This window comes from Entelurus aequoreus, linkage group LG20 (assembly GCF_033978785.1).
Source record: "Entelurus aequoreus isolate RoL-2023_Sb linkage group LG20, RoL_Eaeq_v1.1, whole genome shotgun sequence".
In the NCBI taxonomy this organism is placed as follows: domain Eukaryota; kingdom Metazoa; phylum Chordata; class Actinopteri; order Syngnathiformes; family Syngnathidae; genus Entelurus; species Entelurus aequoreus.
Window position 1 is genome coordinate 4,971,354 of NC_084750.1, and position 12,738 is coordinate 4,984,091.

The 12,738-nt window shown below is 39.5% G+C and overlaps 1 protein-coding gene across 2 annotated transcripts; it reads left to right on the forward strand.

Moving 5' to 3' along the window:
* The first annotated feature begins 637 nt into the window (after positions 1-637).
* LOC133635864 (transformer-2 protein homolog alpha-like) lies at positions 638-12,504 on the forward strand. 2 transcript variants are annotated; one of them, XM_062029264.1, is made up of 9 exons: positions 638-829; positions 2,575-2,708; positions 2,780-2,936; positions 6,240-6,290; positions 9,613-9,801; positions 11,555-11,670; positions 11,741-11,905; positions 11,983-12,053; positions 12,125-12,504. In XM_062029264.1, exons 1-9 carry the CDS (start codon positions 794-796, stop codon positions 12,133-12,135), a joined length of 930 nt encoding a protein of 309 aa, XP_061885248.1. In that variant the 5' UTR covers positions 638-793; the 3' UTR covers positions 12,136-12,504. The 2 variants fall into 2 exon arrangements, with proteins under 2 accessions (XP_061885248.1, XP_061885247.1); XM_062029263.1 differs by having other exon boundaries at positions 640-829; positions 11,741-11,911; positions 12,125-12,495.
* The last annotated feature ends 234 nt before the right edge of the window (positions 12,505-12,738 follow it).

Consider the following 12,738-nt stretch of genomic DNA (forward strand, 5'->3'; position numbering starts at 1 on the left):
AGTTTTTTTGCAGGTTTTCTGTTACATTTTCCACAATGCATTTACTTTTTCTACTGCCATACATTAAAATCCAACTTCGCTTTTATATATTTATATATTGTTTTAACCTTTGCATTAGCTATTAATATAAATGTCTGATTTTCCGTTGCATTTTGCTTCTTTTTTGTGTTGAATTATATATTTACAATGGGCCACATCAGTCTCGTTTACAAGCTAATGGAAAGTGTCCGTTAAGAGTGAGCCAGCTGCACAGGAAGCAATTTCACAATAAATCCTAATGTGCCATTGCACATTCCTTCAAATCAAAAGAGTGAATGATTAAACAATGCGGCTTAAAACGAGTACAAAATAACATACATATATGTCAATTGGGTGCAGGTGGAAAGACCCAACTGCCTAGTGTTTTGTTTTTTATACAGAGTGATTTTATTTTGAAGGCGTTACTTTACGGGCTTACAGGATGTGTTGCCGAGCTTACTGAAATATCGAATGTATATTTTTATGATAGATTTAAAAAAAATACAGGAAATAAAATCATAATTCGTTTTTTTTCCCTTTGGACACCCATACTTAAACATCGACGTTTTTCTGATGAAGTGTTCGGGTTTTTTTAAACGGGGCGTGACATTAGGAAATGACGTGTGCTAGTGTCGTACCTGAACGCACCACACAGACGCGCGCCATTTTCTCGCCAGGAGTCGCTCCAAAAATAACGAAAACATTTGTGTTTAAACATCAAACTCGCCTTATTTACCCCGCACTCCTTGGTAATATCAACTTAGCCGGCCCGACAATGAGTGACGTCGACGACGGCAACCATGATAGACGGGTAAGTATTGACATTTAATTATGTACAATATCACTATTTCGTCTGTCCTCGTTTGGCTGCCGACAACAAATACTATTCGCACTTCGAGCTAACTCCACTGAAATAAACTGCATAACGACGACATTTTGTGAGTGGTATGCTGAAATTAGATTTAAGTAAAACGTGTATGAGTAACCAGCATAAGCAATATAGACGGTTTTTTGCTATGTTCCTTCTAGCTAGCTAAACTATGAACGCACCATTAGCGCATTAGTTAGCTTGAGCTACCTCCTTGGCGTTAGCTTAAAGTAGCTTTCATATTTTTTCCTCAACCTGTGTTAAAATGCCTCTTAAAAAGTTGGGCTTTGGCCACTTTTTCCATAATTGCTTTCACGCAGTGAACCACGTGTCTGTGACCTAGATCATATTTGCCTCTTTGTTATATTCACGTATGTGACTATCAATGTAACTGCCATGCATTCACGTGCTTTTTTTTTTTTGCTATATTCAGACTTCTATCAAATCCTATCTTAATTTTATTGAATGTTCTTCTTTCATTAAGGTAATTGCTCGTGAAGGATTTGAAGAATTTTATCCAAGAATGATGGGAGAGAAAATTCCAAGATAAAAGAAGGCTATTGAGAACATGTACAGAGCAAAAGTTGGAGAGGGAGGAAAAAGTGATGGAAGATTGAAGGCAAATAGAACACTAACTAAATTTGGCTGAAGAGAAAACACGGCGAAAACTGAAAAACAGAAGAACAAAGAAGAATAGAAAAAGCGGAGAGAAAGGAGTAGCGTGTAAAGAACATGGAAGAATGTGTGTGTCCCTAGGTTAAGTAATGCTTTGTGTCACTATTGTTTTCCTTATTCGTGCTCCCATTCTGTTAATTAACAGTTGCATGTTGTAATTTCCCTCTGATGGCTCAGGTAGACATACATTGGTCACATAGAATTCTGATTTGAATGGTTGATTACCTATTTACATAAGTTTTCTCACAGTTGTCTCCACAGTACACATCACCCATTACATTATGTACACTTGCACAGTTTTGTCATTTTCTTAATGGCGTTTCATTTTTAATTCCTAAGTTTCTCACAGTACTGCAAGCTACGATAGCGAGTCTAATTTGAATGGTTGGCCACGGAAAATGTGCATGTTATTGTTATAAACTTTAGGAACAAAGAGTAAACAACAAAGCTAAATACATTTGTTTAAAATCACAGATGCAGTTATTTTTATGTTTTATGTCACAAGCGAGACAAAGCTGCTTGTTGAGAAGAGCTACATGCGTTCTCACGTTGCAGGAACAGTTTATAGCAAATCACTTGGTTAAATCTGTCTCGAGGGCTCTGAATACTGGCTGAGTTGGCAACATGGAACCAGATGTGTATGAAAAGCACAGTTATGACTCCATCACTCGTACAGACAGTGTTTTAACGACAAGCATAATAATGACAGAGGGCGAACAGTTTGTGCAAAATTGCACTTTCTGCTTTGTTCCCTTAAATCTAATTGTGGCGGTCCGCATTTATTTGCAGTCGGCCGCCACAAATAAATGAATGAGAAACACTGGATTTGCAATAACTACCTTTTTGAAGTGACCTTTCCATTGGATGTCCTTAAACTGTGCGTGTGTACTTAATGAGGTGGTTGGTGAGTGTGTGTTGTACCTGACAATGAACTTTTTACTCAGTCTTCTTCCATGCCGCCACACACACATTCGTACGTGATAAAGTGTTGGAACTTTCTGCTGTGGCAATAGGGGTCTCTCTCCCCACCTAAATTGGATCGTGGAAGTCCAGCACGGGCCAAGTCGAGGAGCAGGTCAAGATCTCCAAGCACATCCCGAGGCCCCAGACGCTCTGTGTCCAGATCTCGCTCTCGGTCCAAATCCAGGTCGGTTGTTCTCCATCATCAGGGTGCCAAACAGCATCTATAATGGCTTTGCTCATCTCTGGGTTTTTTAGGTCTGGTTCCCGGCGGGACTCAAGCCGCCGCTCGCGATCCCGGTCTCATTCCCGCAGACGCAGGTCCCGTTCGCGCTCCTACAGCCCCCACTCCCGCCGCAGGAAGAGCCAGAGCTCCTCCCCGGCGTCGAGCCGTCGCCGTCCCACAGCCGGCAGGGTGAGCACAAATGAATGAAAATGACATTGCACTGCAGATTGTTGGCAAGCAGGGATGCAACCATCAACTGTGATTAAAACGTCACAAAGACTCGGCTACACCGCGTTTCAGTCCTCGCTCGCTATAAACGCACATTACGCTGCTGCGGTATTTTCGTAACAACCTGAACGGAACCGAAACGAGAGTTACGCCAGCGCTGCACGTGCTTATACGCAACAATCCAGAGAGACGCTAGCATGCTACATTACATTAAAAAGGGCAGCAAGACAAAGCAGCAAACTGTTCCCATCTTTAAAAAGGGGGAACATTTGGGCTACTTAAAAAATGAGCAAGCTATCGCCATGAAGATGATAGCTTATCCATTTTAAGGCTGCAGCTAACGATTATTTTTCTATCGATTAATCTATAGATTATTTTTTTCGATTAATCGGTTAATCTATAGATATTTTTTTCGATTGATCTATAGATTTTTTTTTTTTTTTCATTTTACCGATTATTTTTTATTTTATTTAAAATGAAGATGAAAAAATAAATGTAGGCCAGTTTTTTCAAAAGGCGTGGCTTTTATTTACAAAAAAAAAAGTATGGCCACTCAGTCAACATTGACAACAACATGACAAAATATTCTGTAACAATGTAAATTAAAACTTTTAACAAAATTAAAAGTAGCTTATTTGCTTTTTAATGTGCAAATATAAAAGTAAACATCCAGTGCAAACCTTAATATTCTGCAATAGTATAAGCATTTCAAAAGTAAAAGTATTGCTTATTTTGCTTTAAAATGTGCAAAAATAAAGATAAACATCCAATACAAAAAAGTGCAAAACGAAATATTCTGTAACAACAGTGTAAACAAGTATTGCTTTTAAAATGTGCAAAATAAACATCCAGTCCAACGCTGTACACAAAACCAATTCTACTCATTCCAGTGAGTGACTAACAGTTGTAATGAAGAAAGGTTAGCATGTCTACGCTCAGAAGGGTCGATGTGGCTGGAACCGAGAGGTAATTAGCCTTCACCTCAAACCAGGACTGCGAGCGAGCTGAGCTGCAGTTTACGTTTCTAGAAGGTCAACGGGCTGATAGTGATGTTACTAGTAGTTGACTGGGAGGTGTTTATTATCATTTGGGGAGAGTCCGCTGCCTGATGCTCACCTGCTAAACACCTATCTGCTAGACGCTGAAGCGCTGACTACATGCGCTCTGAATACGCACTGCTGATTGGCTGGTAACGTTTTGAATACGCACTGCTGATTGGCCGATAATGCTTTGTGTGTACCAATCAGATGGTTGTGTGGGTGGGACAATGCTGCGTGCTGAGACAGAGGCAGAAGGATCAAAGCAGCTTGTTAAGACTTTAGCAGCTAAAGTTAGCTTTAGCTTAGAAACTCGTTCGGTACACCCCCGAACCGAAAGCCCCGTACCGAAACGGTTCAATACAAAACACGTACCGTTACACACCTAGCAGATACAAATGACACATTCATGTTTTTGTATAATGATGACAACGTATGCTAACGCGGACGATTGACTAGTTGATGGTTTTCTTTTCAAATGTTCGTTCATAGCCGTTGTGCTGCTATGATAGGCCATTTACGCTCGACACAGTGTGCATACAACAACATTATTAGGCTGTGCATTGAAATACTCCCACACTTTTGACGACTTTTGGCGTGCTTTTTCCCCCTCGCTCGCACAGTCTGCTTTGCGCTCCGCCATGACGGTAGTGTGACGTAAATATGTGACGCGTCGACGCACAAAAACGGCGTCGACTTATTTACGTAACCGATGACGTCGACGCGTCGTTTCAGCCTTAATCCATTTTCAAAAGTGTTTGATACGCCCAATATGGTGTGGCTTTACACGCCAAAGTAAAGGTACGACAAAACTGAATTAAATCATGTAACTTACAATTAGTTGATTAGTGTTGAGTCCGTTCAGTGTAAACAAACAGCAACAGGTACTGCATTTAACGTTCTTCCTGTCTGTGTTGAATAAACTATAAGCTTTGTAAGTTATAACAAAACAACATTCTAGAATAACAGGGTATCTAATTACAGGTGTTAAGGCATAAAATGGACATAAGTATCAATAGACAGTCTAACACTTGAGTTTATCTCCCACATGAGTAACATTTAAAATAAAGGTCATCTTTATCCTATATTAATAATAAAATGATTAATGTATATATTCTTGAAAACACTTATTGTTTACGTGTATTATTTTCTACTGCTATTATTGGATTACTGTTATTTCCGACAGTAATAACACATCTGGGTCTCTAAGGCAAAGGTGTCAAACTTATGGCCCGGGCACCACATTTGGCACACCACATTTTTAATGTGGCCCACAAACGCCTAGAAACAATCATTTCTTACAAAATGTATTCATTGTTTCCATTTTGACAGAAATGTATGTGGGAGGTGGGAAACTTTAGGCACCCCATGATTTGATTTAGAATTGATTCTTGATTCAACCCGATTCTCGTAATGTATATTTTGCTATAATTATAAAACCTTTTCAAAACAGGTTTCATGTTACAAAACTTCCTTGTAGTCGCTGATGTCTTGGGACAATCGGTAGAAAATGTAAGGGTGCATATTAATATATCATTAATTTTTTTTGATTGAATTTTGAAAATTACGAAGCAATTTAAATTTAAAAAATAACTATTCGGATGTGATTTGTTTTGGTATTTTAAGCACCCTTATTATTTTATAACGTTATACAATTTGTTAGTGAAAATATATACCCTTACATCTGCTCGTCACTTTAACTTTCAAAGTTATCCATCAATTTGTGTACAAAAATCAAAAGCAAAGGCAAATGTGTAGTAATATAATGAGGCGATTAGACGTTTGTATTCATACATTGACTGTTACAAGCGCCCCATTGAAGGCATGCATAATTGCAATGTGGCCCTCATTGAAAATGAGTTTAACACTCCTGCTCTAATTTGATACATTTTTGTTGTGAAATTAATCAATTTATGATAATGGTAAAACTGTGATTATTACTCCTACTATATTGGTCTATGAAGGTTGCATCCCTACTGGCAAGTCCCAAGAAGTTTGTTAGTGGTATGTGCTCATCTTGTGAAACAAGGCTGCCATCTGTATATTGATAGTAGCACTCAAATGTCATCCTTTAAAATCTCTCTGGCGCCATCTTGTGGTTCAGCTGCCATTATTTACCAGTTGAGAGCAATGACGCAGGCCAGGGTTTGTGATATTGTGGTTAACCACTCTGACATGACGATTCAATTTTTTCATTAACCCCCTCCCCCTTTCATTATATCAACAGAGCCATGACACAAAAGAAGCAAACAGTCATGGCGAAGGTGCTGATGTTAGGGTATGTGGACCTTCTGGCATATTCTGGGCACGCCTCATGTAATGACTGTGTATTTGGAGAAACATGTGATTCCCTGGGGGGATGTATATTTATTTCCATACAGTATCTATTACTCCGACACGCATCATCACTGCTCGTTCAAAGATGTACTTAACATTATTTTTCCTCCCCAAGAACTTGCTCACATTTTTGTAGTCGAGAGCCAACCTTTCTTTTCCAGTGGCCGTCTGTTCTGCTGGCATTACTACCACTGTACACATTTCATCACATATAAACACAGGTGCATCTCAATCATTTTCATGTCTAAAAGTTATTCCAATTAAGAGCTGATTCATATTCAAACTGAGATATTAACTGTAAGCATTAAGAAATACACTACCGTTCAAAAGTTTGGGGTCACCCAAACAATTTTGTGGAATAGCCTTCATTTCTAAGAACAAGAATAGACTGTCGAGTTTCAGATGAAAGTTCTCTTTTTCTGGCCATTTTGAGCGTTTAATTGACCCCACGAATGTGATGCTCCAGAAACTCAATCTGCTCAAAGAAAGGTCAGTTTTGTAGCTTCTGTAACGAGCTAAACTGTTTTCAGATGTGTGAACATGATTGCACAAGGGTTTTCTAATCATCAATTAGCCTTCTGAGCCAATGAGCAAACACATTGTACCATTAGAACACTGGAGTGATAGTTGCTGGAAATGGGCCTCTATACACCTTTGTAGATATTGCACCAAAAACCAGACATTTGCAGCTAGAATAGTCATTTACCACATTAGCAATGTATAGAGTGTATTTCTTTAAAGTTAAGACTAGTTTAAAGTTATCTTCATTGAAAAGTACAGTGCTTTTCCTTCAAAAATAAGGACATTTCAATGTGACCCCAAACTTTTGAACGGTAGTGTACATTCTTGAAATATTTAACTTTAATCTATTGGATGAGTTTCACAATTTTCAACATAACTACTGAAATGTTCAAAGGTTTTCCAGTGAGAATATTGTGTAAAAATGTATTCATGTCAGCAACTTCAAATGTAAAACTAGTATGTGATATAAACTCATTACACATAAAGTGAGATGTATTTCTTATCATTTTGATGGTCATGGCTTAGTTTTTGATAAGCCACATTTTGAGTTTCCATTCGAGGGTTTCATCAGCTGTAAGCCATGTTCATCGAAATATCAAAACAGGCTTGAAAGCTCTTGAGTTGCATGTTATGAGCCTGTGTCACATTTGTAAATCTGATTGCTGAAACAAACAAACTTTTGTCGCCACCGATATTCATGTTTTTTGAGTTTCACCTGTTTACAGTGGTACCTCAGTTGTTGTCCGTATGGTTGCATTTTGCCCTGGTTTTTGTACGATATTGGGGATATCATACGGCCAAACATGTCCGGTGCAGAGGAGACTGGTCCTCAGGAGGATATGGCAATATATTTTAGTACGATTCAGTCCACATAAGACTATTACAGGATTGTAGAGTGCATCTGCACTGCATCCACCATTCAGAAGCACTTTCCTGCACAGTGGTACTTCCAATTTCTTTTCGCGGGATTAGGTTTGCCATTAAAATTTTCCCCAGTTTTTCTACACTTTGTATATTATCGATTGAGTAAACTAGTTCATTTGCAATGAATCCCACGCGTTTCCGACTCAGTCTTTTTTATAAAGTACGGCTGCAAGATAATCCACCATGTAGCCAAAGATAGCACCGGCACTTTGATAAAGAAGGTGTAAAACAATTAGGGCTGCAACAACTAATCGATTATAAAAATAGTTGGCGATTAATTTAGTCATCGATTCGTTGGATCTATGCTATGCACATGTGCAGAGGCTACTTTTTTTTTCTTTTCTTTTTTTAAAATAAACCTTTATTTATAAACTGCAACATTTACAAACAGCTGAGAAACAATAATCAAAATAAGTATGGTGCCAGTATGCTGTTTTTTTTCCAATAAAATACTGGAAAGGATAGAAATGTAGTTTGTCTCTTTTATCCAATTATTAATCGAAGTAATAATCGACAGATTAATCAATTATCAAATTAGTTGTTAGTTGCAGCCCTAGAAACACTATTGAATCAAAGGGGACATATGGGGATTTTAATCTACACTTTGAACACTTCCTTGTTTAGATTATATTTATTGGATATGGATATGAAGCCATATCATAATTTAACTTCTGAAAATGTACACTTTTTGAATGTATATCTTGCGGCCGAAAATAAACTTCATAAGGATTATATAGATTCACCTGGTCACAACAATAGGTACACCTGCACACTCTCCGATCGATTAAAGGTGAACTGCAAATCGACTCAAAGCTGCAAAATGAGGAATTTGAGGCCAAGCTATGTTCGACATAAATGGCGTGCTTAGCCAAATAAACCGGAATAAATGTCCCAGGTCAGCTGGACCAAACAGACAACTGCGTGTTATTACAACTACAGTACATACGCTGTCTGGCAAAACATGAAATAATACTTTACAGATATTGTAATATGATTGTTCATGTTTTGGTGTCCTATCGCAATGTTGTGCATTGTGCTGACGTAGAAGCTAATTTACCTCTTTCAGTAGTTGGCTTCTTCTAAATGAAGTTATTTTGAGGTAGAACTGATTGCTCAGATTAGCTGCATTGCTAGCCGCCAAGAACGAGACGATTTTTATGTCAGAATGCAAAAAAAACTTTTGTCTTGTCTCTCAAAATGATTGTGAACAATAGGTGCAGCTCTCCTTTAAGACTCTGCATTGAAAAAAGCTGTGTTTAGCAGCATCAATGTCTGCGTCGCATGTTGGTGAAAATATGACTTGATCCTGGCTAGTTTGTTTCCTCACAGCCTAAAGCTCCCCTCTGGCTGACTATTTGTCATGTATATGAATTTGGCTTTGTTTTCTGTATGTAAAACTACAACAATGTTTTTGAAAATGTATTTGTGTTCACATCTGCGCAGATTAACTTAATCCACTTTGTGGAGAAAATGAGGTACCACTGTACAGTGTTAGTCTATATGCACAATATTCAATACTGCTAAGTGCCTGAGTATCTCATCAGCTTTTTGTCATAAGTATACTAAATCATATGCAACTTAAATTGATTTAACCTAAACACGAATGGCACATTCCATGATTTTCTTATCACTGTGAATTTTTCTTGTGATGAAGAAAAGGTTTTGTAAGATGGGCCATCTCATCAAAGCATCACCTTATGTTTTATGTACTGAGTCAGGACACAACTTGATGATGTTGATACTTTGCTTGTTGTATGCACTGGATGAAAAGAGACCATATATCATCAGAAAAAAAACTGTACTGTTGACCTTTCCAGGAGAACCCTGACCCCAGCACATGTTTGGGGGTGTTCGGCCTGAGCTTGTACACCACAGAGCGAGACCTGAGGGATGTGTTTTCACGATACGGCCCTCTGGCCGGGGTCAACGTGGTGTTCGACCAGCGCTCAGGTCGCTCCAGGGGCTTCGCCTTTGTTAACTTTGAGAAAATTGAGGATTCCAAAGAGGTGTGTTTGCCCTTTCTCCATTTTGCAAAGAGACGGTTGTTACTTTGGCCGACAGCCTGGGTTTTGATGATTTCCTGTCATGAATATGTGGACACATTTCTCGCAAATTTTTGAGTGTAAACATTTGAGTTCGGGGTGTGATAAAATGAGTGAAGAAATTATGTTTAGACAAGTCGCGTTTATTTTACAGCACAATTCAAAGCGCTTTAGAGATGAAAAATGACTATGATAAATGTATCTAATGACCTAAAACCATACTTGCCAACCTTGAGACTTCCGAATTCGGGAGATTGGGGGTGTGGGCGGGAGAAGGGGTTAAGTGGGAAGGAGTATATTTATAGCTAGAATTCACTGAAATTAGAGTATTTCTTATATAGTACAGTACACAGTAATGAAAACACAGTTGTTCTACTAACTGTACTGTACTTGCTGCTTACTTTTATTAAAAAAAAAAAATAACACTTACCTTTCACTATTTGAGTAGCCTGTGTTCTGCCATTTGAGCACTGGCGAGCGATCTCTGAATCCTGGAACATATCCTTCACGGATTTGTTGAAAACATCCACAAATGACAATGGGATGTTGCTTGCAGCTATCAGCATAGCCATCTTTGTCTCGGCATATGTTACAACCTCGGGTCTCCATTTAGCAAGGTGGCCCATAACACTGCGTTGCCGCCGCCTTGTGCTTCTCTGACCGTTCATGAGTGACTATCCATTCGTCCACCGTGTTATGGGTTATAGTTAAACCTATGGATAACGGAGACATATATAATAGTCTCCTTTTCAGGTGCGAGGACGCTTAAGGCACGCCCCCAATATATATATTGCGGCATAGCTCGGTTGGTAGAGCGGCCGTGCCAGCAACTTGAGGGTTGCAGGTTCGATTCCCGCGTCCGCCATCCTAGTCACTGCCGTTGTGTCCTTGGGCAAGACACTTTACCCACCTGCTCCCAGTGCCACCCACACTGGTTTAAATGTAACTTAGATATTGGGTTTTACTATGTAAAGCGCTTTGAGTCACTAGAGAAAAGCGCTATATAAATATAATTCACTTCACTTCAATATTGTTTGTCCGGCTGGAAATTTCGGACATTACTACTTGCCGTAGTTTTGAAGCAATGCATGATGGGAATCCGGATGTTGTGTGTCAGTGTATTAAAGTGCCGGCTGGTATAAACACACGCTGAGAAATGGCTCCGTGCCTGCCTACTTTATGGGTTATAGATAAACCTATGGATAAAGGAGACATATATAATAGTCTCCTTTTCAGGTGAGAGACGACGCTAAAGGCAGTGCCTTTTAAGGCACGCCCCCAATATAGTTGTCCGGCTGGAAATAGGGAGAAATTCGGGAGAATGGTTGCCCCGGGAGATGTTCGGGAGAGGCACTGAAATTCGGGAGTCTCACGGAAAATTCGGGAGTGTTGGCAAGTATGCCTAAAACACAAATATTTGATATGTTGATTTGCATAGTATTGGTTTTAGTGTACAAAAAGTCTTAACAGTGGCCCCAACATCTTTCAAATGTTCTTGGTCACTTTGGACACCCTTGTGCCAACATAACTCATATAATGCAGATTTGCACTTTTTCTTCTGTTTTCGTTGGAAGATATATTTTATTTTATCCAAGTACTTTCACCTTTTTTGCTGCCTGCAGTTGTATGATGTGACTACTCAAACGCACCACTAGGTGTCAGTCTTGTCACACTCGTGTCCCTACTCTGGGTGTTGATGGTTGTCCTCTGGTCTCAGGCGATGGAGCAAGTCAATGGCATGGAGTTGGACGGGCGGAACATCCGCGTGGATTTTTCCCTGACCAAGCGGCCTCACACGCCCACACCTGGCATCTACATGGGCAGACCCACTCAGTCAGTCACTTTGAACACCTTCTCACCTACCAGTCAAGACTTCACATCCTTATTCTTCTTACTTGCACAGCAACGGTGGTGGCCGCAGGGGAAGAGACTCCAATTTCGACCGATACGAAAGATCCGACCGATACAACGATCGATATAACGACCGTTACAACGACAGATACGATCGAAACGACAGATACAACGACAGATACGATCGAAACGACAGATACGATGAATATGACTACCGGTACAGGTAATTCATACTTTTTGAGACAATGTGTTGCTGTGCTATTGGCCATTAAAACCACATACGTCTCCATGCAGTCGCAGGCACTCCCCGTCTCCGGAGTACGGTAGATACAGGTCTCGCTCACGGTCTCGCTCCTACAGCCCACGTAAGTGTCACCCAAACACTGTTTATATCGAAGCTGTTAGGATTGGTATGAAGTGTGTTTTCTTTTTGCAGGACGCTACTGAGATCCTCCTCCTGTTTTTCAACCAGCATGTCTTTATTCCCTTTGAATTGTTGTTTACATACATTAGAACAAAGAACCTCTTTCTGTAGTTTTAGTCTGGAGATGGTCATTGGCTTGGAGAAGTAAAGCTTCGCTCTTCTTAAATACTTTTATGATCACACTTCTTTTTTTCTGTAGTGTCTGTGCATGGACATTCAAAGCTGGCCCTTGTACGCATTAGAATCAAGTTTTAGTCCTGTGGGTGTGGGAGTTAAGGATGTGTGGGTGAGGTGGGAAAACAAGACAACAAAGCCCATGCCAGGATGTGTTCACACAACTTGAGGTTATTGTCACGCTAATAAGTGTCTCTCAAATTTACCACCGCTTTCATTCAACATTCACCAATAAAACAAGGTGGAAAAGAAAGACCTGGAATACATTTTTATTGGGTGTCTCACTTTATTGACTGTCATACATCAGAAAAGTACACAAAGGTTTTATTTGAACATGTTAGATATGGAGAACAACATTACGCTATAATAAACAATGGATTAGATCTATAAAGTGCTTTTCTATCAAGATACTCAAAATTCAATGTCTGTGTGTCACGCTAAATGCAAAGTTG

Coding starts and splice junctions, on each gene's coding strand:
- LOC133635864 (XM_062029263.1), top strand. CDS start 794: ATGAGTGACGTCGACGACGGCAACCATGATAGACGG. Junction 2,937..6,239: donor GCCGTCCCACAGCCGGCAGG/GTGAGCACAAAT, acceptor TTATATCAACAG/AGCCATGACACAAAAGAAGC. Junction 11,671..11,740: donor TACATGGGCAGACCCACTCA/GTCAGTCACTTT, acceptor TTACTTGCACAG/CAACGGTGGTGGCCGCAGGG.